Raw genomic sequence first — 23,837 nt, forward strand, 5'->3', positions numbered from 1 at the left:
AGTTGTTTTGTTCTCTTTTTCAATTTTCTGGGGAAAAAACTTTTTTCTTTTTATCTTTTCAGATCTCCCCAGAACAACATGACAAAGGCGGTAGATGCATTTAGTAAGTATTTTCTGTGTCTGAGGTGCAGGAACTGTTCAAGAACAACTTTCCCTCTTTCCCTGGTAGCTTTGGGTTGACAATACCCCAATATTTTCACGTTTCCAGGTATGCTGCTCTGAAATCCGCTAGTCTTCTCAATAAGTATCTCTAACATGAGGCATGTGAGGGGTGGAGAATAATTCAGTGCCCTACCTGAGTGCATGTGTGTGAGGGAAGCCTGAGGAGGAGGAGGCAGAGGTTTAGGAGTTTATAGGAGGAAGTGAGGACACGGACCATTTCTTCAAGCATTGCTTGTCACTCCTTAGAACAGAACAGAGGCTCGGGTGACCCAATAACGTGTAAGACCAATCACCCTCATCTGTTGAGGGTTCTTCCTGGCTAAACCTCTTGATGTGTTTTATTTTGTTCTCAGGACAAATCTGTGAGTATCATATAATACATATGTATCATTATCTCCATTTTATAGAAAAGAAAACTGAGGCTTGGCAAAATTATTTACTCAAGGTCAAACAAGGAATTTCCTTCTTGTTATGAGAGGCCTAGAAAGACATGTTGACTTCTTTGGTGAACATGAAGTCAGGCAAAGGGAGATGACCTTCAGGCTTATGGGCTGGTACATCCAGCTTCGGTGAGACTTGATGCAGCCTCTATGCTCTGAACCCCTCCTCTGGATGTCTCTTAATATTAACCAGATTCAGAATGTGCTTTCTAGATAGTTGTACCAGCTTTGCCTCAACTTCTCTGTAAAATGAGACACTAACACAATGAGGGCCTCATGCTTTTTATCACGGAGCTGGTTGGTTACCTAGTGTAGGGTTTAGTAGTAATAGGATATTGGGCTTTCAGGTTTGAATGGGGAGAAAGAAGGCAGCAGCTAAAAAAAATAAGGCATATAAGGTGCTATAGGGCAAGAAAGTTTAAATTTAGCCAACGGTTCCTGCCAGTTGGGGAGCAGTGTGAAGTTAGGAGGTGGCAATGAAGCTGAAGGCAAAGAGAAAGGGAAAAGAATGTCCAGGCTTTAATTTGCTTGTGAGCCAGTGTTTCATTTATTATTTAATCATGATATTCCTTCAGTTGATGCTGTAGGAGGTATTGTGCAGAAAGGATTCTTGCTTATTTAAAGGCATTTAAGTTCCTCAGCTCATTGTATATGTTTAATGCAATTCTAGAAAATTTCAATGAGGAGTTTTAAATTTATTTTTTGGTCCTGATAAAAGGTTCCTCTGGGAGAATAAACATCTGTCAATAGCCAACAGAATTTTTTAAAAGAAGTTTCCCTAGTAAATATCAAAACCTATTATGAATTCATTTGAAAACACTGGAATACAGACAGCACTGGAACTGAAGTCTAGACCCAGGTCTGTGTTCATAAAGGAATGTGGAATACTGTAAAAGAGTCTTAAAAGCAAGGCCAGACAGCTGACTGCATGGGAAAAGTGTGAACTCATACTTCCCATCTTATACTAAAATTCCATGTAGATGAAATGTAAAAATGAAACCATAATAGTAACTGTAAGAAATTAATTTGGTAGAGGAAAGCCTTTCACAGGTCTGTCAGACAGTAAGGAAAAGTATGCTCTTTTTTACCTAAAATATAAAATTTCACTCTCTCACAATAATCAAATGAAATTAAAATGGCAGGGAAAATATTTACAGTATATGATAAAGGGTTATGAACCAATAAGAAAGGCATGCGTTAGAACTGTGGTGTTGGAGAGAAGAATCTTGAGAGTCCCTTGGACTGCAAGGAGATCAAACCAGTCAGTCCTAAAGGAAATCAGTCCTGAATATTCATTGGAAGGACTGATGCTGAAGGTGAAACTCCGATACTTAGGCCACATGATGCAAAAAACTGACTCATTGGAAAAGACCCTGATGCTGGGAAAGATTGAAGGCAGGAGAAGGGGATGACAGAAGATGGTTGGATGGCATCACCGACTTGATGGACTTGAGTTTGAGCAAGCTCTGGGAGTTGGTGATGGACAGGGAAGCTTGGCGTGCTGTAGTCCACGGGGTCACAAAGAGTTGGACATGACTGAGCAACTGAACTGAAGAAAGGCGTAAATACTCCAGTAGAAAAAAGTTATAAACAAAGGAAAGTTATTAAAAACTATAAGAAATGCAAATTAAGTTTTCTATTAAATTTCCAAAGATAAATAATTCTCAGTATATAGACTATAGGTACTTAAATGCATAAGACCGCATTGTTAAGAATATAGTCCTTGTATTACTTTCTGAAGATTGATTTATCAGTAGGAATCAAAAGCCTTAAAAACGTTTATCCTTTACTCCACTGATAGGATTATCCTCAGGAAATAATTAAGAATTTTTCCCAAGATTTAGTTACTATTTATATTAGTGAGAAATAGAAATAATTTAAATATTCAACTACAAAGCAGCTATCCAATAGATTACTGTAGCCATTAAAATGATTACTATAAATGTTAGAAAATGTTTGCTTTGTTATATGAAAATAAATTGTAAAACAGTATAGCGAAATTTCTTTTTAAAAAGCATAAAACCTGGGAGGAGACTCATTAAGGTGTTAGATTATGGTTATTTTCCTTAATAGAATAACTTTATTGAGATGTAATTCACATAGTATACAGTTCACCCACTTATATAAGTATATAATTCAGTGGTTTTTAGTATATTCAGAGAGTTGTGCAGATATCACCACAATCAATTTTAGAACCTATTCAGGTAGTTACCTGGTTTAGCAGTTAGGATTCAGTACACATGTGGCCAAAATTTAAAAAAAAAAAAATTAGAATGTAATTATCACCCCCAAAAGAATCTCTACAACCATCAGCAGTCAGTTCCCATTTTCTTCCCATTAGTAATCACTTTCCATTTCCTCTCCCAACCCCACCCCCAACCCCAGCCCTAGTTATCCAGTAATCTACTTTCTGTCTACAGATGTGCCTATACTGGACATTTTGTATAAATGGAATCATAGGACTTGTGGTCTTCTGTGATAGAATTCTTAGCATAAGTGTTTGTGTGGACATTTGTTTTCAGATTTCTTTCTGGGCTCTGTGGTATCTCTATGTTAAATCTTCTAGGAACTGCCAGGTTGTTTTCCAAAGTGGCTGTACCATTTTACATTCCCACCAGCCATGTACAAAGGTTCCAATTTCTCCACTTTCTAGAGTTATCTTTTTGATTATAGCTATCCTACTATCCCCTGATGGTTCAGACGATAAAGAATCTGCCTGCAATGTGGGAGATCTGGGTTTGATCCCTGGCCTGGGTTGAGAAGATCACCTGGAGAAGGAAATGGCAACCCACTCCAGTATTCTTGCCTGGAGAATCCCATGGACAGAGGATCCTGGTGGGTTACAGTCCACAGGGTCACAAAAGTTGGACACGACTGAGTGACTAACACTATCCTAGTAGGTGTAAGGTGGTTTTTTGTGGCTTTGATTTGCATTTCCCCAATATCTAAGATGTTGAGCATATTTTCATATGCTTATAGGCATTGCATCTCTTCTTTGGAGAAATTTCTGCTTAGATCTTTTGCTCATTTTTTAATTGGGTTATTTGTATTATTATTATTATTTTGGCCACACCATGTGACTTGTTCCCCGACCAGGGATTGAGCCCCAGCCCTCAGAAGTGGAAGTGCTGAGTCTTAACCAGTGAACTGCCAGGGAATTCCTTGTCTTTTTGTTATTGAATTGTAAGAGTTCGCTATATATTCTAGATGAAAGTCTCATATATATAATTTATAAATATTTTCTTCCATTCTGTAGGTTGATTTTTCTTATTTTCTTGGTAGTATCTTTTGAATCATAGAATTTTTAAATTTTTGATGAAGTCTGATTTATCCACTTTACCTTCTGTTGTGTGTGCTTTTGGTGTCCTGGGAAGACTCCAAGTCACAAAGATTTATTCCTGTATTTTTTTTGTAAGAGTTTGATAGTTTTAGCTTTTACATTTTGTTCTGTGATCCATTTTGAGTCAAGTTTTATGGATGTTGTGATGTAGGAATCCGGCATCATTCGTTTGCACGAGATCAGTCATTCTAGCACCGTTTGCTAGAAATACTATTCTTTCTCCCGTTGAATTGTGTTGGCACCCTTGTTAAAAACCAATCGACTGTGAATGTAGTTTATTTCTCAGTATGCTTGTTCTTATGCCAGTACCATGCTGTGTTGATTATTGTAAATTTTGAGTCTTCATCTTTGTTCTTTTTCAAGATTATTTTGGCTGTTATCAGTCCCTTGAATTTGCATATGAATTTTAGGATTAGTTTGTCAGTTTCCTCAAATAAATTATATTGGGTTTGTTTTTTCTTTTTTTTTGAAAAATGATTTTTTTTTGAGAAGTTTTAGGTTCACAGCAAAATTGTCAATATACAGAGATTTCCCATATATGTCCTGCCCTCACCCATGCATAACCTTCCCTGTTACCATTGTCCCCCATCATTGTGGTACTTTTGTTAACAACTGATGGATGTACAGTGACACATCATCATTACCTAGAGTCTGTTGTTTACATTAGGGTTCCCTCTTGGTGTTGTACATTTTACAGGTTTGGACAAATGTATGAGGACATGAATTCACCATATAGGATCATACTAGATTATTTTTCTTTTTAGGTTATGTTTTAAAATTTCCTTTTGTTAGCTAAATCTTCTGATTACTCAAAAGCAAATATGCTTTGCTAATATGATTTTTCTAATTAAAAATATTGTTTTAAACTTTATTAATCATGTATTTTTTTCTGGAAGTATATGAAAATGGTTGGTGAAAATATCTTACTGATTTTAGTCTCACTTTATTTTAGTGAAATTCAAGAAAAAGCTGTTCTCTTTTGTATATGGAGAAATTCAGGGCAGAGTGTCTGTGAGCGATGTGTGTTTCCTCATCATCCACTGAGTAGGAGCTGAAGTCTGGATCCGCCATTAGTTTAGGATCCTAGATAAGTGGCCTTTAATTATGTGAGCAGGTTCAAAGACAGTTAAAATGTGCAGCTTTTAGAAATGCACTTTCCACTGTGGATTTCAACTAAGTTAAACAACAAAAATTAAAAATTAAAGGAGTCAGAAACAAATGGGCAGAACTAAGGTTTCAGTCCTCAGATCCAGAGAGTGAGAATCTTAGGAAGTGGTGGTATCCCAGCTTAGGGTGGTCAAAAAGCTCCGGGCTGATTCTGACCTTGAGTCCAGCCTTAAAGCTGCCCTAGGACAGTTGCTTAGGGAAGTTAGCACTTTGCCGACTGTTGACTCCCTAAAGTTTAATCAAGTCTGTAGAAATAGTCTGCTGTTTGGCTCTATTTCTTTTCTCTGTTTTATTTGTTTTCATGAGAGCTGGAGAAGGTGTTAGAGAAAACACAACTCTGGAATATATTTAAACAGTTGAAATCAACATTTTATTTACAGGGCAGGTTTAGTTCATATGTTAAGCATTTTAATCTGAATCATTAACCTGTGTCCCAGTGTCTCTGTTTACTGGCATTACTGACAACAAGTAATAATGAATTGGTTGAATGAATATTTTAGAATTTTTGTTCACTTGATTAAAATCTAGTTAAGTACTCCTAAATTTTTTTTTCTTTTTTTTTTACAGAAAAGTCTCTGAAGTTATGTGTCACCAAGGAGATGCTCCTTCTTAGCGTTACAACTGCTTATACAGGTAATGGAATTAATTGCAGTGTTGGTTTTCTGTGACTGCGTAATGACCGTGGAAAACAACAACTATGAGTGTCGAAAACAACAACTATGTTACTTTCTCACAATTCTGTGCATTGACCTGTCTCAACGAAATGGCGTTTCTGATGGTCTCAGTTGGGGTCTCAGTTGGGCTGCTGTTCTAGTGTAGCTGGGGCTAAAACTTCCAAGGTAGTTTCATTTGGACGGCTGAAGGGGTGGAGTGCAAGCTGGATCTCACCTCTCTCCATGTCTCAGCAGTTGTGTGACCCCTTCCTATGCTGGTGAAAGCAAATCACAGAGCCAGCCCAAATTCCATGTAGGGGAGGATGCTGTACAAGGGATTGAAAAGCAGGAGGCTTGATTCATCTCAACCAGTGTTTTAGGACAAAATGGAGCACTAGAGAAAAGAAGCATGAGTAAATCTTTGCAACTTGGGTATGAATTAAGATAATTTCCAATAAAACAATGAATTCTGAGGCTTCCAGTGATAATGTGTTGTGGTAATAGATGGAATAGGGTTAGGTATTAAGGAAATCTGTTTCCTTGTCAAAAATTGCTCTAATATGTCAACTACTACTTTTGCCGTTACAATTGACCCTTGAACAGTGAAGGGATGCATTAGGTGTGCTGACCTCCCCTGTGATCAGAAATCTTTGTGTGACTTTAGTCAGCCCTTTGTATCTGTGCTTCCTGGTCTGCACAGTCAACCAACTGTGGATCCTGTAGTACTACAGGGACCTGCACAGTTCAAACTCGATTTGTTCAAGATTCACCTCTATGTGCCTCATAGGTATAGGTAGAAACATCGTATTTTTAGGTCAAATAGAATAAATATTAAACATCTTCAAAATTCAGGTAAGGTTTTGTGACATTAAGGAATCAGGTCTTCTATTGATTCGCTCTAATTTTTTACCCAAATTTTTAAAATTTCTTTTCCTGGGAAAACATGTTTAATTAAAACTTTTTCTTTTAAGCAAAAGTAGATAGTAGGTATTAGTCTTGCAACCATATGTTCCTGTTCCCTTGGAAAGCTATTAATAAGGATAATGAGCACTTTAGTTTCCCTGTTACAAGTTTATGTTAATTATGTCCTCTGTCCATCCCTTTTCTGTGCAGAGTGACTGTTTTAACATAAGGCTGTCTTTGCTTATTTGAGTTGTATGTTCTTATCTGAAATATGCGACAATTGCCATCTTGTGGCTAATTCCTTTTCATCAGTTATGTCACGTAAAATTATGCCCTGCTAGAGGAGTAACATTTCAGTCTGAGTGAATTTTGTTTTATACATGCATAGCTCAAATACTACCAGACATGAAGAAAAAACCAGGAAAGGGAGACTGTGTGTTTTTTCAATACAAAATCCAGTGCTTTGTGATCTGCAGTTGGTTTACTCTAAGGATGTAGAGACTTGAATACGAGAGCTGATTATGGGACTTGAGTATCTGGATTTTGGTACCCATGGCAGATACTGAAGGACAACCGTAATTTAAATTGAACTCTTTTCTAAAGGTCTGGAATTGACTTTCTTCTCTGGTGTATATGGAACCTGTATTGGCGCTATAAATAAATTTGGAACAGAAGAGAAAAGCCTCATTGGACTTTCTGGCATTTTCATCGGCATTGGAGAAATTTTAGGTTGGTATAAAAAAAAATTTTGCATTAAATCAGTTTATTACAGTTATAAAGGAAATTTTAAGTATATTTCACTTCTCTGTCCTTGGATTTCTATTTCTTTGCTTATTTTTATCCACATGAGTATGTCTGGTTTTTCTTTTATTATCACTGTTCTAAAACTAAATTGTAAAACTTTTGCCAAGTAATTCAAGACAAAGCCATAAGTAAGAAAACATAAAGATTTTTGCTTTATGTTTCCAAGATTTTCCTCTTAAAATACTTAGAGAAGGTGTATTAGAATCCCTAAATTTCTTGTCCTCTGGATCTCTGACACCAGTTGTATGTCCAGCAGTACAGTTCAATTCTGACACTACCTCCTAGAGTTAGCATCAGACCACACAGCTTCAAGGGTACAGTCCTGCAAGGCCAACCTCACTTCAGACACCAGTCCAAGTTCTGAGTCCCCAGGCCACCTTCACTTCTGTCCAGCTTGGCTATACATTCAAGGGTTCTTACAACACCCCTGGGAAATGCTATACTTGCTGTTAAAGTTTATTAATAAAAGATGCAGATGAATAGCCAGGTGAAGAGATACTTAGGGCAAAGCCCAGAAGGACCCCTGGTGTAGGAACCTCCGTCCCCTTGGAGTCTAGGATGTGATACATACCCTCCCGACACGTGATGCATTCATCACAGGAAGCTCTCCCAAACCTGTTGTGTAGGGATTTTTATGCAGATCTCATCATGGTGGACTAAATCATGGTGATTGGACTCAGTCTCTAGCCCCTCTTCCCTCCCCTGAGATGGGGAGTGGGGCTGAACATTCCAGCTACTGGGTCCTTCTGGCAACCAGCCTCCATCTTGACTAGAGCCACCCCCACAGTCCCTCAGGGATCAGCATTAACTCAGGTGTGGTTAGAAGGGCTTAGTTAAGATAACAAGAGACACTCCTTTCACTGAGGAAATTCCTAGGGTTTCAGGAGCTCTGTGCCAGAAAGCAGGGAGAAGAGGACAGGCTAAGACCACACCTCTGTTTTGATTATACCACCAGTTACTCCTGCAGCACTGATCTGTGCAATACTTGCAGTAGTGGATGCTGTGTAACATGTGAGGAGCTTCCCGAAAACTTTCTGTGCATCCATTGTATGAACAAAACATGGAGCTTATATTCTTAGGGAAGAACACAAGTGAAGTGAAGTCGCTCAGTCGTGTCCGACTCTTTGCGACCTCATGGACTGTAGCCCACCAAGCTCCTCCATCCATAGAATTTTCCAGGCAAGAATACTGGAGTGGGTTGCCATTTTCTTCTCCAGGGGATCTTCCTGACCCAGGGATCAAACCCGGGCCTCCCGCATTGCAGGCAGACGCTTTACTGTCTGAGCCACCAGGGAAGCCAGGCAATAAAAAATATCCAAAACTTAGAATGTCAAATTGATAAGCACTATGGAGAAAGCGGGGGTTGGTGTATTTTTTTGTTCCCTATAATTAATTTTAGAACATTTTCATTGCCTCTCTCCAGGCAACTGCTAATCTACTTTCTCTATAGATTTGTTTATTCCGGACATCTCATGTGAATGGAATCATACAATATGTATTTTTCTGTTGTCCCTGGCTTCTTTTACTTAACACAGTGTTTGCAGGGTTGTGATGTATCAGTACTTCATTTCTTTTTTCTTTTTTACTTCATTCCTCTTTATTACCAAATAATATTTAGTCATATGGATCTACCACATTTTTCATCCATTCATTGTGTCATGGACATTTGGGTTGTTTTTGCTTTTTGCCCATTATGGATAATGCTGCTGTGAACATTTCTGTATAGTTTTTGTGTGATCTTATGTGTTATGTAAAGCTAGGACTGAAATCGCTGGGTCAGGTGATAACTCTGTGTTTGACCGATTTGTCTCATGACAGGTCCTATTTTCCTGTTTCTTTGCATACCTGGTAATGTGGATACTAGCCATTGTGAACTTTACCTTGTTGGGTGTGGGATGACTTTTACATTCCTGTTCATGTTCTTGAGCTTTGTTCTTGGATGCGGTTCATTTGAGTCTTGCTTTTAGTGTATTGGATGGAACCATAGTAGTGTTCAGAGAAGGGCTAATTATCTCTCTCCCCCAAGGGAAGACCCTTTCGTGAATACCCAGTGAATAATAAGATTTCCGGTCTGGCTGGTGGGACCAGGTACTCGTCCCAGCCCAGGGTAGGGCACTAATGCCACTAATCCTCTTGGAAAGTTCTTTCTCATCTCTGCTACTCACATCCCGTGCTGATAGCCCTCCTTTCTGGTGCCCTATCTTGGAAACTCAGGCACCTTGGTCTCCCCCAGACCCTGAGCTCTTGTCTCCTCAGCTCAGGGAGGCTGTGGGCTTCCTCCTGCCCTTCCTCCCCGTCTCCCCCACTTCCCGGCCTCTTCCCCCTCTCCCCGCTCTGCTTCCGCCCTCCCCCTCTCGGAAGCCCACAGCCTCTCCATCGGCTGGGGCAGGTGTGGGCCTCACCTCATTTGTTTCCTGTCTCTCCAAGATCATTGCCCTTTGTCACCTGAGAACCTGTGTCCTTAAAACCATTGTGTCATATTTCTGGGTTGTTTTTTTTTTTAGACTGGGGGTAAATTCAGTTCCTGTTACTCCATCTTACCTAGAAGTCTGTCCTGATTTTTATAATTTCCTTTGTTTCAACAGTTATTTCTTATTTTGTATATTTGTGCTTTCTTTCTTTCTAATTTTATTAAATTCACTATTTGTCCATTTATTTTTTCAAAACTATATTTTTGGTATATTTACTTGGCCTTGAATTTTTTTGTTTGTTCATTGATTTTATAGGTGGAAGCCTCTTTGGCCTGCTGAGCAAGAATAATCGTTTTGGTAGGAATCCAGTTGTGCTGTTGGGCATCCTGGTGCATTTTATAGCTTTTTATTTAATATTCCTCAACATGCCTGGGGACGCCCCCATTGCTCCTGTTGAAGGTACTGATAGCAGCGCTTACATCAAACCCAGGTACAGTGACTGCCCTTTTTCTAGTAAGTTAAGGAAGGGCAGGAGGGAAAGGATGGCTTAGAATTTAGAATGGAGCAGTTACTCCTTTTCTGTGAGTCTGTTATAAGGTCATCTGTCATGTGTTAATGGAGCCAGAATGAGTTTGAATAGAAATCCATAGAGAATCTCAAGTTATTTTTGTGATTGTTGGTTTTAACCTTTCTTTCCACTAAATCTTTTTCTTGATCTGTGAAGGATCATGTAAGTGTCTGATTTGCATTTTTTATTTCTGCCTTTTGAGCATTGAAATCTCTAGAAGGTTGGGCTTCAGGGAAGAGCAGCGAGGAGCGAGCAGTGGTCTGTCTGCTGGGTCGGCCGCCCGGTCCTCTCAGTGTTTTCGGGAGTTTTGCGGGTGTCATTTTACTGCACTCAACCCTCAGATTCATTGTGGATGTAGGCAGTGATGTCTGGATCCACAAGCCAGGGGCAGCCCTGTCCCAGACACAGTGTTTGCTTCCCTGGTGGTTAATAGACTAGAGTTTGCTAGACTGTGAAGGTGACAGCATTTGAGCATAAGTTCTTTGTAAATTCCAGTGTTTATTCATTCTTGTTTCATAAACTTGTTTAAATTGGGGAGTAAAATGTTTTTGTGGGTGAGTTGCTGTTACGTTTTAAACAACTCTAACAATATTATTAATGCTCACTCTCAATTAATTTTATTTTAATCAGCAAAGAAATTGCCATCTTCTGCAGCTTCCTGTTGGGTCTTGGAGACAGCTGCTTCAATACCCAGCTGCTTAGTATTTTAGGTTTTCTCTATTCTGAAGACAGCGCCCCGGCTTTTGCCGTCTTTAAATTTGTGCAGGTAAATTCTTCTTTAGACTGTGTTTAAAGGTGGGTCTTTTTTAAGTGCTACAACTTCATTCTCTTAATGTTTCTCAAATGAAAGTCCAGGAGATCCTTTAAAAGGATTTCTGATCAGAATGAGGAGGCAGTAAGTACTGTGATCTTTTTTGTCCCATCACTTGTATAAGAGATTTTATATTCCAGCCTCTGCGGCTCAGACTTCTTTCAGTAGATACTAGAATTCATGGTGTTCACAGATAACAAGTGTGCTTCTCACTGTGCATGCACGTGATTTTATCACTCCATTTTTTTTTTTTTTTTTACAAAATACTGTTTTAAATAACAGATTATAGCTTACTTGATTATTCCCAGCTCTCAGCGGGACTTGATGTTGCGTGTCTGTGAGCTGGTGACTAAGGAGGTGCCCTCTAGATGCAGAAAGAGCAGGGAGCAGTGACAAGAAGCCTTGGGTCAGAGAGGTGGGGTTTTTTGTGGAGTTGGCTGAAGTCACCTGTGCACATTTCATGATCTGTTTTGTCTTCTTTATTCTTAGTCCATTTGCGCAGCCGTGGCATTTTTCTACAGTAACTACCTTCTCCTTCATTGGCAACTCCTGGTCATGGTGATATTTGGGTTTTTTGGAACTGTCTCCTTCTTCACTGTGGAGTGGGAAGCTGCTGCCATTGTAGCCCGGGGCTCTGACTACCGAAGCATTTGAAGAAGGGTGCCAGTGAGAGGAGGCCGGCTCTTCAGACCCTCAGCTGAGCGGTAGGGCTGGGTAGAGGAGGCCGCTCTCATCTTCACCATACCTTGGAGGCTGTTTAGGATGGAAACTCCGAGATCTAAGACTGCTAAATCTGCCAGAGTTGCTATACAAGTTTACAGATATTGTTTAAAACTAGTGAAGTAAGGGAAACTTGATCTGTCAGTCATGTTGTTCAAGGATGTTGTTTTTCAGTTCATCTGTCTCACGTTCCTTATGATCATGTTATAAATGTAAATGTTTTCTTCTGCCCCCTGTTCATGTTGAAAGATCATGCTTTGATTGAAACTACTAGACCATATGTGTATGAAGACTCGTATGTTGTATGAAGAGTCCTACAGGGTGTGGCTGTGTGTTACTATGTAGTAACGGAGCATGTGCCACCCCATATGTGTCTGGGAATGACGTTTAAGTAAATCATATAATGCTGAAATGGAATCTTTGAAAAGATTTGCACATTTTTGATAATTTTTCTTGTAGTTCATAGCAAGAGGGGTGCTAATCAATTATTATGAAATGAGGTAAAAATTGTCTTAAGTTTTAAAAATAGGAATCTAACATTTGTAAATGAACAAAAACACACTTAAGAAAAAATACACATTTACTGGTGGAGGCTTTTGCTGGTAATTTTTCTAGAGGATGCAGTGCATAAAAAACAAACCCAGAACATGTAGTGAAGTCTAAACTATGGTGGCAGGCTATTGTCACTAAGAAACACCATTCCATATGCATGTCTGGGAATGGAATCTGACTATTTGGGGAGATGTTTAGAATGGAAATGTTAACTTTAATCCATAAGAGCTTTAAGCAGTTATTTTAATTGAGATAAAATTCAGAAACCATAAAATTCATCATTGTAAAGTATACAGTTTAGTGGCGTTTCAATACATTCACAAGGTTGTATAACTATCACTACTATCTTTTCCAGAACATTTTCATCACCCCAAAAAGAACCCCCCGTGCCTATTAGTAGTCATTCCCCATTCTCTTGCCTGGCACCGGTGGTCAGTAATCTGTTTCCTGTCTCTGTGGATTTGCTTCTTCTGGACATTTCCTATAAATGGGAAAGCTCACTTGAAAATTAGCTGTACAAATCAAGAGTTTTATGGCAAAGTAGATTTAATCAAGAAGACAATATTTTGTTTTCCATTATTTTTAAAAAACCTGCTTAGCAATTTTATGGAGTGTGACTTTCAGACTTGATGGCAATTGCAGGGAATTGTGGTTAGCTGGAACCCTTAGAGAAATTGCATTTGTATGGAACACTAAACTCTTTTGCTCCAAGTTGTAAAATTTTGGTTTTCTTTTTTGAAGTTGAGATAAACTCAGTTGATAGTTGATTTTATATAAATTGTAAATGGCTGTTTCAGAATGAATACAAATGAATTTATTATCTCTTTAAGCACATTATTGTTTACTCAGATGTATTTGTTTTCTATCACCATATGACAGATTACCCCAAAACTTAGCCATTTCCCTGGTGGTTCAGATAGTAAAGAATCTGCCTGCAATGCAGGAGACTCGCGTTTGATCCCTGCATCGAGAAGATCCCTGGAGAAGGGAACAGCTACCCACTCCAGTATTCTTACTTGGGAGAATTCCATGGACAGAGGAGCCTAGCAGGCTATAGTCCATGGGGTCACAAAGAGTCAGACATGACTGAGCAACTAACAGTTTTTTTCACTAAGCACATTATTGTTTACCCAGATGTATTTGTTTTCTATCTCCGTATGACATATTACCCCAAAACTCAACCACTTAACACAAGACCTATGTAGTCTCTAATAGTTTCTGTGGGTCTAGAATCTCAGCATGGCTGAACCAGGTCCTCTAGCCAGCTCAGGGTCTGTCACAAGGCTGCAGTCAAGGTGTGACCCAGGGGAGGACCTGCTTCTCAGCTTAGTCTCATCCTTGGCAGGAGTTGGTTCCTCACAGGCTGTTGGACTAAGAGTCTTACTTTCTCATGGCTGTCTTCATCAAAGAAAGCAAGTGAGAAAAGCCACAGGGAAGTGCCAGCAAGTCATAAGTCACTGTCTTTTATAACTTAATCTTGAAAGTGACATCTCATCACTTTTGCTATATTCTCTTTACTAGATGCAAGTCACTAGTTCCCCGCCACACTCAAGGAAGGGGGTGGGGGTTACACCAGGGAGTGGCTAGAACCAGGATCCCCAGGAGCATCTCGCAAGGCTGCCTGTCTCATGTTCAGCTGGGAACTGGGCCCTGCATTCCCGTGTTCCTCACTCTCCCAGGCTCAGGCTCCCTTTGCTTATGATAAGGGTCTGTAGAATTAGGCTGCAGAGATTCAATAGCCTCTGTTAATACTACTGAGTCCATTCACCCAGGGCAGCTGCAGCCTCTTATCACCGCTGGTAGGATTCCTGGTAACTGCTTTCACAAGGGAAAAGAAAAGGGAGTAAGGAGAGTCTGTCAGGACCACGACTTCTGGCTGCCTGCCTCCTGTTGCTATGTGTGATGTTCTTCACCGTAAGTTCTGTACTCACATTTTGTGTTTGGGTGGGTTTCGTTTTGTTTTTTACTCAGTCTTTATAAGTAGTGTTGGCCTTGGTGGGCTCTCTGTTTGACTGATAACGGCTCATGTTTGAATTTGTATCATTATTTGAATTTGAAATGTGGTATGAAATAAAGAATTTAATTTTTATGCTTGTCTTATGTACTCTGTCAAATAATCTGTGCTTCTGGGTAAGTCATTGTTCACTTTGTCTCACATGGGTGTGTGTGTGTGTAAGTATGAGGGTGCTGTTCTTTTACTGCAAATTTCTATATATTGAAATTTGGCTTAACCCTGGAGCAACCTTTATTGAGTCACAACTGTTTTACTCTGTGTGAAGGAGTCCCCCCATGTAACTCTTCTCCCCTATACCCGAAGGCGTGAATACCTTAAAACCTAGGCTTTGGCTGTTTACACAGAGGCTTGCTTTCCTCTGAGAGTTCTTTAAGTTCTCAAAATACAAAAAAAGTTGCCAATTAAACAAAACGTAAAGTGAGGACATAAGAGAAACTGGAATCCTTGGTAGGAATGTAAAATGGTGCTGCCTTTATGGAAAACAGTAAACTAGTTCCTAAAAAATGTCAAACTAGAATCACCGTCTGATCCACCCATTTCCTGTTTGGGTGTGTACCCCAGAGAATTGAAAACAGACTTCAAGAGGTATTTGTGCAGTTACGCTTGTAGCAGCATTGTTCACAATGGCCAAAAGGTGGAAACAACCCATGTCCATCAGTAGATGAATAGATAAACAAAGTGTGACCTCTACATACAATAGAATGCTGCCTGCTGCTGTAATAGGGGGCTTCCCTGGTGATTCAGCAGTAAAAGATTGATGACAGAAGGAGAAGGGGGCGGCAGAGGATGGGATGGTTAGACAGCATCACCAACTCAATGAACATGAATTTGAGCAAACTTGGGTAGACATGATCCCCTGGAGGAGGGCTTGGCAACCCACACCAGGATTCTTGCCTGGGAAATCCCATGGACAGAGGAGCCTGGCGGGCTACAGTCCATGGGGTTGCAAAGAATAGAACATGACTTCGTGACTGAACAACTGTAACAGAAGCAGAGCTGGTGCACTGTTAGCACAAAGCCCTGAGGGCGGGGTCAGAGGTCCTGTTCAGTCAGCTTTGCCAGGATCTCTGGGCCCTCCAGGCCCTCTGGTCTCAGGGTGGGCAAGTGTGTTGGGGGCCCAGGCAAAAGGCTGAGGGCTGAGTCTCAAGAGCTCCAGAGCCCTCCCCACGGCCGCCTGCAGGCCAGGCTCAGGCCTTGAAGCAGCAGCGAACTCTTTCCTCTCGCCGTCTCCTAATGGCAACGGCCGTCTCCACGGGTCACAGTTGAAGGAGGCCTCAGCAACTGGAATATAGGGACACAGTCATTAAGGTAAGAGCTTCACGGAATTCCCTGTGGGCCAGTGGTTAGGACTCAGCGCGTTCACTGTCGTGGCCCATGTTCAATCAATGGTTAGGGAACTAAGATGCTGCAAGCCTCAAGGTATGGCAAAAAAAAAAACCACCTAAAATTGTGTGGCCCTTCATGATAGGTCTCAGGCAACCCCAGGACTACTTGTAAATTGGGAGATTTGCTAGCAGGAATCGGGTACTCTCAGGGTTTATTACAGTGACCTGCTAAGGATACACAGCCAGGTCATCAGGGACAAAGACCCTGGGGGGAGTCTAGAAGAATCCAGGTGCAAGCTTTCTTAGGCTCTCTCCCCCTCCCCTAGGGGTCACCCAGAGCGTCCTCTTGCCCCAGCATCGAAGATGTAGCAACGCGTGCGATGTTTCTGTCCAGGAAAGCCTGCTAGAGATGCACCCAAGGGTTTTACAGGGGCTGGTTGCAGGGAGCCTCTGCCTGGCATTTGCCAAGATTCTAGACTTGCAGAGAGAAAGCAGGTGTTTATTTCGCATAAACCACATTGTTTGGGACTTCCCAGGTGGCACAGTGGTAAAGAATCCACCTGTGATGCCGGAGACTTAGGTTGGATCTCTGGGTCAGGAAGATCGCCTGGAGGAAGAAATGGCAACCCACTCGAGTATTCTTGCCTGGAGAATTCCGTGGGCAGAGGAACCTGGTGGTAGTCCATGGGGTTGCAAAGGGTCTGACACAACTGAGCGACTAACACTTTTCACGTGTATAATTGAATCACTTTGCTGTACAACAGAAACTTACACAACATCATAAATCAGCTATATTTCAAAAATTTTTTTTTATTAAAAAAGTTAATTAGGGACTTCCTTGGCGGTCCAGTGGTTAAGAATCTGTGCTTCCACTGCAGACAGCACAGGTTCCATCCCTGGTTGGGGAACTAAGGCCCCTCAAGCTGCAAGGTGAAGCCCCTCCCCCCCAAAATTAATGTCTAATTACATAATTAACCAAGACGTCTCATTAACATAAATACTTGTTTCATTGGCTTCTTTTGGTTTGGTTTCCAGCAAGTAAAATATGGTTAAACAACTCCTTACAACTCAGCTCATACTACTTAAGAAAAAAATTGTATCTTCTAAAACATAAGGACACATAGTCCACGAAAATAATCTGACTCTTGAAATTTTGTGTGATTCTTTTGGCTTGTTTCTTTATAAACTTTTTATTTTACTCAATTGTAAAAAGGTAGATTTCTCCCCCAACCCCACCCCCTGATTGAACCCGGGCCCCAGGAGTGAAAGCCCTGAGTCCTAACCACTGGACCACCAGGGAATTCCTGACTGTTATTTTCATTTTCAGTTTTTGTTCTTTTAAAGTCAACTTCATTTTTTAGAGCAATTTTGAATTCACAGCAACATGGAGAGGAAGGTACAGAGATTTTTCTTATCAACATGCCCCACCAAAGTGGTACATTTGTTGCAATTAATGATCCTATATTGACACCTTGTCATCACCCGGAGTCCTTAGCTTCGGGACCTCCCTGGTGGTCCAGTAGCTGAGACTTCAGGCTCCCAATGCAGGGGGCCCAGGTTCCATCCCTGGTCAGGGAACTAGATCCCACATGTGCAACTAAGACCTGGCACAGTGAAATAAATATTTTTTTAAAAAGTGCTTAGTTTACATAAGGATTCACTTCAGTGTTGTACATTCTATGAGTTTAGACAAATGTATAATCACTAGTATCCACCTTTATAGCATCATACATGTAGTTCCCCTGCCCTAAAATTCCTAAGTTCTTCCTATTCTTCCTTCCCTCCCTAGTAACCAACCCCCAGAAACCACTGACTTTTTTTTTTTTTACTGTGTCCATAGTTTTGCCTTTACCAGAATGTCATATAGTTGGAATCATACAGTATGTAACCTTTTTCAGATTGGCATCTTACATTTAGTAATATGTATTAAGTTTCCAACATGTCTTTTCATGGCTTGATAGCTCATTTCCTCTTATCACTGAATACTATTCCATTGTCTGGATTGTTAAAAAACAAGACATCAGGCCCAAATGGAGTGGCTTATGGTAAGTTCCACGTCCCCAAACGGAGACTTAATTTCAGTTTCAGCCCTCCCAGAAATGGAATCTTAAATGAGTCAATCAGGAATTGCCTGACCAACACTAGTTAGGTAATCTGCCTGATATTGACCCCCGCCACGCTCTCAATAACCGATTTGCTTTTTGGCCTAGTATAACTTCCTTGTTCTTACTTCCTCTGTCTTTCTCTATTTTTTTTTTGGCTGCGTTGTGCAGCTTGTGGGATCTTAGTTCCCTGACCAGGGATTGAATCCGTGCCCTGTGCAGTGAAAATGTGGTGTTCTAACCACTGGACCACCAGGAAATGCCCAAGTCCTTCATTCTAAAGCTCCTCAGACCTCCTTTCTATCTGCTAGATTGGATGCTGCCTGTTTCAAACCAGTGTTTGCTCAAACACTTAAAAATGTTTATATGTCTTGGTTTACCTTTTAACAGGATGTACACAGTTTATTCACTTATCAATTGAAGGACAGCTTGGTTGCTTCCAGGTTTTGGCAAGAATAAAGCTACTATAACCATCTGTGTGCAGGGTTTTCTGTGGACATAAGTTTCAACTGTCTTGGACAAGTACCAAAAGAGCACAATTGCAGCACTGTATTATGGTAAACAGGATGCTTAATTTTGCAAGAAACTACCAAACCATCTTCCAAAGCAGCCATACCGTTTGCTTTCCTACCAGCAATGAATGAGAGGCTCCTCTTGCTCTGAATCCTTGCCAGCGGTTGCTGCTGTCAGTGTTCCAGATTCTGGTCATTTTCATAGGTGTGCAGTGGGATCTCATTGTTTTCAGTTGGGTCAACAAAAATGGCTTCCCTTGGTGCTCAGATAGTAAAGAATCTATCTGCAATGCAGGAGACCCCAGGTCAGGAAGATCCCCTGGAGAAGGAAACGACAATCCACTGTAGTATTCTTGCCTGGAGAATTCCATGGACAGAGGAACCTGGTGGGCTACAGTCCATGGGGTTGCAAAGAGTCAGATACAACTGAGCGATTGACACTTTCAACAAAAATCAGTCCATCTAAGAAAGAAAATGGAAATTTTTATTCAAGCCAAATTTGAGGATTTTATAGAACCCGAGAGAGCGTCTCAGAAAGCTCTGAGAATAGTTCTGCCCATTAGAAGTCAAGGCACAGGTATATGAGTTTGTTTGTTTGTTTTGAGACAGAGGGCTGTAGTTTAAATGATGTATTAATGACAGCTTACACAATCCAGATCTGAGTGTCATCAGATCATGATGGCTTCCTGTGGCATTTTATAAGGTAAAGAAGGAATGTTGTCTTCTAAGGAATTGCCTTGTTGATGCTAGGAGAGTGTTGCTTTTTTGAATTGAGCAAGTATTCCTGCTGCTGGGGGAGGTTTGCTTGATGCAGATGCGCAACGCACAGGAGTGGGGGGAGAGGAGGTTCAAGGGCAGAGGAAATTTTTCATGTTTAAATTTTTCTGGTTCTGCCATAAAATATGAATTTTATTTCACAGTTGCTTTTCCTTTATGACATAAAATGTGGAACATCTTTTTAGGTGCTTGTTTGCCACTTATATATTTTCACTGGTGAGATGTCTGTTAAATTCCTGTTCTTCTTATATTTTGGAATACAGTCAGATGTTGAGCTGCATGGTATACAGGATCTTAGTTATCTGACCAGGGATCAAACCTGTGGCCCCCTGTGTAGGAAGTGCAGAGTTTTAACCACTGGACTACCAGGGAAGTCCCTATCAGGTGTATCTTTATATTTTCACCCAGCTCATGGCTTATCTTCTCACTCTCTTGAGAGTGGTTTCTTTTTGTTGGTCCATAATACACTAAATTTTAATTACTAGGAAGCACATTTTTGTTGATCTGGTAAGTCAAGAAACTATGTTTCACAGTGGCTTTCAGACTGAGATTATTTTCAACTTTGTGCACAAATGGTCTGAAAATGCCATCAGCTCTTCCCTGGTGCATTTGGTTTTGACTGGTTGGTTTCCTGAACTGCTATTAAATCTAGAAGGTTTGATGTTTTTATCGTGAGTAGTTTTGCCATAACTCTTCGTGAACTGAGATGGATAATTTTAAGGAAAAGCTGATTGCTGTAGACATCGGATCCACAAGAGGCTCATTTAGGCATTTCTTTCTAACTTCAATTCATTGGTCCTCCTTTCTTGTTTTCTTCCCTAAAATGTTGTCATATGTTCCCAATTCTTCAGGCTTCTTTGTTTATATTCTAAGTCTGTTTGGCTTTTTAAAAAAATGATTTCATTCTATTTCACGTTTTAAAAAGGATCTTTTGGGATAATTGTCACATGAACTGAAAAGCAAAGTCTTTGGATGACTCATCCCGCAGACGCTGGGAGGGAGGAAGCAGATTTGTTCTTTCTCTACTTATTTTGTGTGGTTACCACTATTCGAACAAAAGAGGAGCTAGCAAATGTTTTCAGTTCACGCGCCAGAGAAGGAGACTGTTGGTTAGATGGTGCTTTCAGAGGGAGCGTGCCAGGAGTCTGGGCTTGATCTCGGCAAGGCAGCAAGGCAAAAACTGTAAATGCAGGTACAAAGTTCATCACTAGAGGCATAGCACAACAACACGCGGGAGAGCACATAGAAAAAAGAGTTTGTTTAGTTAAGATAGAAGCAAGGTAAAGATGGACACCCAGAGAGAAAGGGTGTGGGCGTCCCCCTTAGGGAGGAGGAGCATAGAAAACTGCCAGGCAAGTCATTTTTATAGGGCAGTTCTTCCAGGTCTTTGTTTACCTTTAGCCAATTATCTGGTTATTTTTCCACACTTGACCTACCCTGGGCCCCTTCCCCGGGTGCGCACACACCTATCAGCCAAGATGGAACTCTAAGTGAAGGCTGCTGGAAGGTCAAGATTCATTACAGCCTGGTGTTATCTCCTGACTTTTGACCCACAAGGAGCCTTTCTGCACATGTGTAGTGTCTCCCTTCTTCCAAAAAGAGGGGAAGCTGAGATCCCTTAATCCTTTACTCAAACAGGGTTTTGCCCCCTCTTTGTCCTTACCATGACTATTTCACAGAAGGTGTGTAGGTTCTGGCTACTCACTGCTCAAAAGCCAATACACAGGCCAGTTTGGTGGAAAGGAAAGTTTGCTTTATTTCAGACACCGGCAACTGCGGGGGCGGGGGGGGGGTGGGCACTAGTGGGGGGGCTGTAGGTGGACATCTGTCCAAAGGCCAACTCCTCCTCACTGGCAACCAGTGGGGCAAGAGCTTTTATAGACAGAAGGAGGGGCTACATGTAGAAACAGCACAGTCAGCTCTGACAGTCACCTTCAAATTGGTCGTCGGTGCTCTGACCAGAGTCATCTTGATTGGTTTAGGTACAGTTAATCTTCAGTTCCAGGGTCAGTTTGTTTTCCATTACTTTGAGGCCAATTCTTGGAATTGTCCTTGGAGAAGGAAATGGCAACCCACTCCAGTAATCTTGCCTGGAGAATTCAATGAACAGAGGAGTCTGGCAGGCTACAGTCCATGAGGTTGCAAAGAGTCAGACATGACTGAGCAACTCTCTGCTGCTGCCGCTGCTAAGTCGCGTCAGTCGTGTCCGACTCTGTGCGACCCCATAGACGGCAGCCCACCAGGCTCCCCCGTCCCTGGGAGTCTCCAGGCAAGAGTACAGGAGTGGGTTGCCATTTCCTTCTCCAGGGCATGAAAGTGAAAAGTGAAAGTGGAGTCGCTCAGTCGTCTGACTCAGTGACCCCATGGACTGCAGCCCGCCAGACTCCTCTGTTCATGGGATTTTCCAGGCAAGAGTACTGGAGTGGGGTGCCATTGCCTTCTCCAGTGTGAGCAACTATCACTCACTTGGAATTGTGGCAGCTTATATGTCACGGCCATAGCCTGCTCATCATGTAGTTAACTTCTTCCACCTGGTGAGGGTTTCAGTATAAGACAGCTCACAGGATACAGTTCAGAATACTATCTATAACCCTTGAGAAGGAACTAAGTCGCCTTGATGATGCTTAATGACTACATTATTATTATTTGGTTTCCTTTGACTGTTTTCCTTTGTTTCTGCATTTCTCAGTTCTCTGATTAAACTTGCTCTTTGACTAACTGTCCACAGACAACAGGCAGGCAAAGGACCTGTGGGGGTGGGGTGGGGGGCAAGGACCATACGGTCTGCTCTCTTTCACTATTACCTTGACTAGTGCCGTGACTATTACCTTAAGGTGTTTACAAGAGACAAAGACTGGCTATTTGCCCTGTTTCTGTTGTTATCTTCATTTCGGAGGGCAAAGGGAGGCTGATTGTAAATACCTTGATGGGGGCCTATCTATCTCTTGTCTCAGGAATGCAAACAGTTGTTAAGTATCCAGGCTGAAGCCCACTTCTTTGTGCCCCAAGAAAGAGAAGCAGGAGGTCAGTTGTTAAATGTCTCTCTCCTGCCTCAGACTGGGTCTCCTCCTGCAAGAGCACCTGTAGCTGCCGCTTGGGTGCCTGCTTCTGCAGGGAAATGATTTGTTTTGTGTCTGAAACTTACTTAAGACTGCAGGTCATCTCTGTGGCAGCAGCAAACTTCCATCGCCTGAAAACCAGGTTTATCTCTTGGCTGTTGAGCCAAAAGACAGAAGCAAGCCAAACAGTAGAAGGGAGGATTTATTGTTTGCAACAAATAAGGAGAACACTAGAGATATTTCCTGAAGCTGTTTTTCTCTGAACAGCAAAATCCGGGAAGCTTTCAGCCAAGGGTGCATGCTATTCATGATGGGGCTGGAGAATTCAGCCTAGAATTGGGGCAAAGGTCAACAGAGTCCAAGCGTTAGCTGGTTGTCACGCAGGTCAGAGAAAGGTCAATATCATCATTGCTTACGTTCCTATCAGTCTGGGATCCGATCATATAGTTACCTTCCTCTGCCAGACTGGGGGCCTTAGGTCTTGCAGAATTCAAAGACATGTGTCAGATGGTGATGTATATCCCTTGAGGAGGAACTGGGAGTCTGTTTTATGCTGAGCTATTGTTTCCTGACTGCTTTTCCTGTATCCGTGCATTTCCTCACTTCCCTCATTAGTAATTTCTTGAATTTGCTCTTTGGAATTCGAGGAGGCCCAGGAGACTAAAGCCTTTTTCTACAGACAAGAAAGCCTTTGTACCCAGAAGGCCTCACTGGGTCCTGCTCCATTTCCCTTTCACTTAGTGACTGAAAAAAAAAAAAGTGCACAACTTAAATTTTTTTCTTACAACCTAAAGATTGAGAATTATGTTTTATTTGGTGGACAAACCTAGACAGCGTATTAAAAGGCAGAGACATCCAAGGATTTTAGGAACTCTGTGCCAGGAATCGAGGACAAAACCAGATAGATGTATTTTTTATTATACCACAGTAATGCAACGAAATTAAAAGACACTTACTCCTTGGAAGGAAAGTTATGACCAACCTAGACAGCATATTAAAAAGCAGAGTCATTACTTTGTCAACAAAGTCTAGTCAAGGCTATGGTTTTTCCAGTGGTCATGTACGGATGTGAGAGCTGGACTATAAAGAAAGCTGAGCGCCGCAGAATTGATGCTTTTGAACTGTGGTGTTGGAGAAGACTCTTGAGAGTCCCTTGGACTGCAAGGAGATCCAACCCATCCATCCTAAAGGAGATCAGTCCTGGGTGTTCATTGGAAGGACTGATGTTGAGGCTGAAACTCCAATACTTTGGCTACCTCGTGCGAAGAGTTGACTCCTTAGAAAAGACCCTGATGCTGGGAAGGATTGGGGGCAGGAGGAGAAGGGGACGACAGAGGATGAGATGGTTGGAAGGCATCACTGACTCGATGGACATAGGTTTGGGTGGACTCCGGGAGCTGGTGATGGACAGGGAGGCCTGGCGTGCTGCGGTTCATGGGGTCAAAAAGAGTCGGACTGAGGGACTGAACTGAACTGAACTGAACTGAATGCATCATGTTAATAGGATAAAGGACAAA

General features: G+C 41.4%; 1 protein-coding gene across 9 annotated transcripts in view; it reads left to right on the forward strand.

Annotated features, from left to right (window-relative positions):
* MFSD11 (major facilitator superfamily domain containing 11) overlaps nucleotides 1-14,620 on the forward strand; it is a 28,191-nt gene extending 13,571 nt beyond the window's left edge. For all 9 annotated transcript variants that reach the window (XM_081575566.1, XM_081575572.1, XM_081575567.1 and 6 more), the window contains 6 exons: nucleotides 63-103; nucleotides 5,677-5,742; nucleotides 7,269-7,394; nucleotides 10,196-10,370; nucleotides 11,079-11,214; nucleotides 11,749-14,620. In XM_081575566.1, coding sequence (XP_081431692.1) covers nucleotides 63-103; nucleotides 5,677-5,742; nucleotides 7,269-7,394; nucleotides 10,196-10,370; nucleotides 11,079-11,214; nucleotides 11,749-11,913 — 709 coding nt within the window. In that variant the 3' untranslated portion in view covers nucleotides 11,914-14,620. The remainder of the gene's footprint in view (nucleotides 1-62; nucleotides 104-5,676; nucleotides 5,743-7,268; nucleotides 7,395-10,195; nucleotides 10,371-11,078; nucleotides 11,215-11,748) is intronic.
* Nucleotides 14,621-23,837: the final 9,217 nt, after the last annotated feature.

The sequence above is a fragment of the Giraffa tippelskirchi genome, chromosome 3 (assembly GCF_054371585.1).
Source record: "Giraffa tippelskirchi isolate mGirTip1 chromosome 3, T2T-mGirTip1v1.2.pri, whole genome shotgun sequence".
Taxonomy (NCBI): Eukaryota; Metazoa; Chordata; class Mammalia; order Artiodactyla; family Giraffidae; genus Giraffa; species Giraffa tippelskirchi.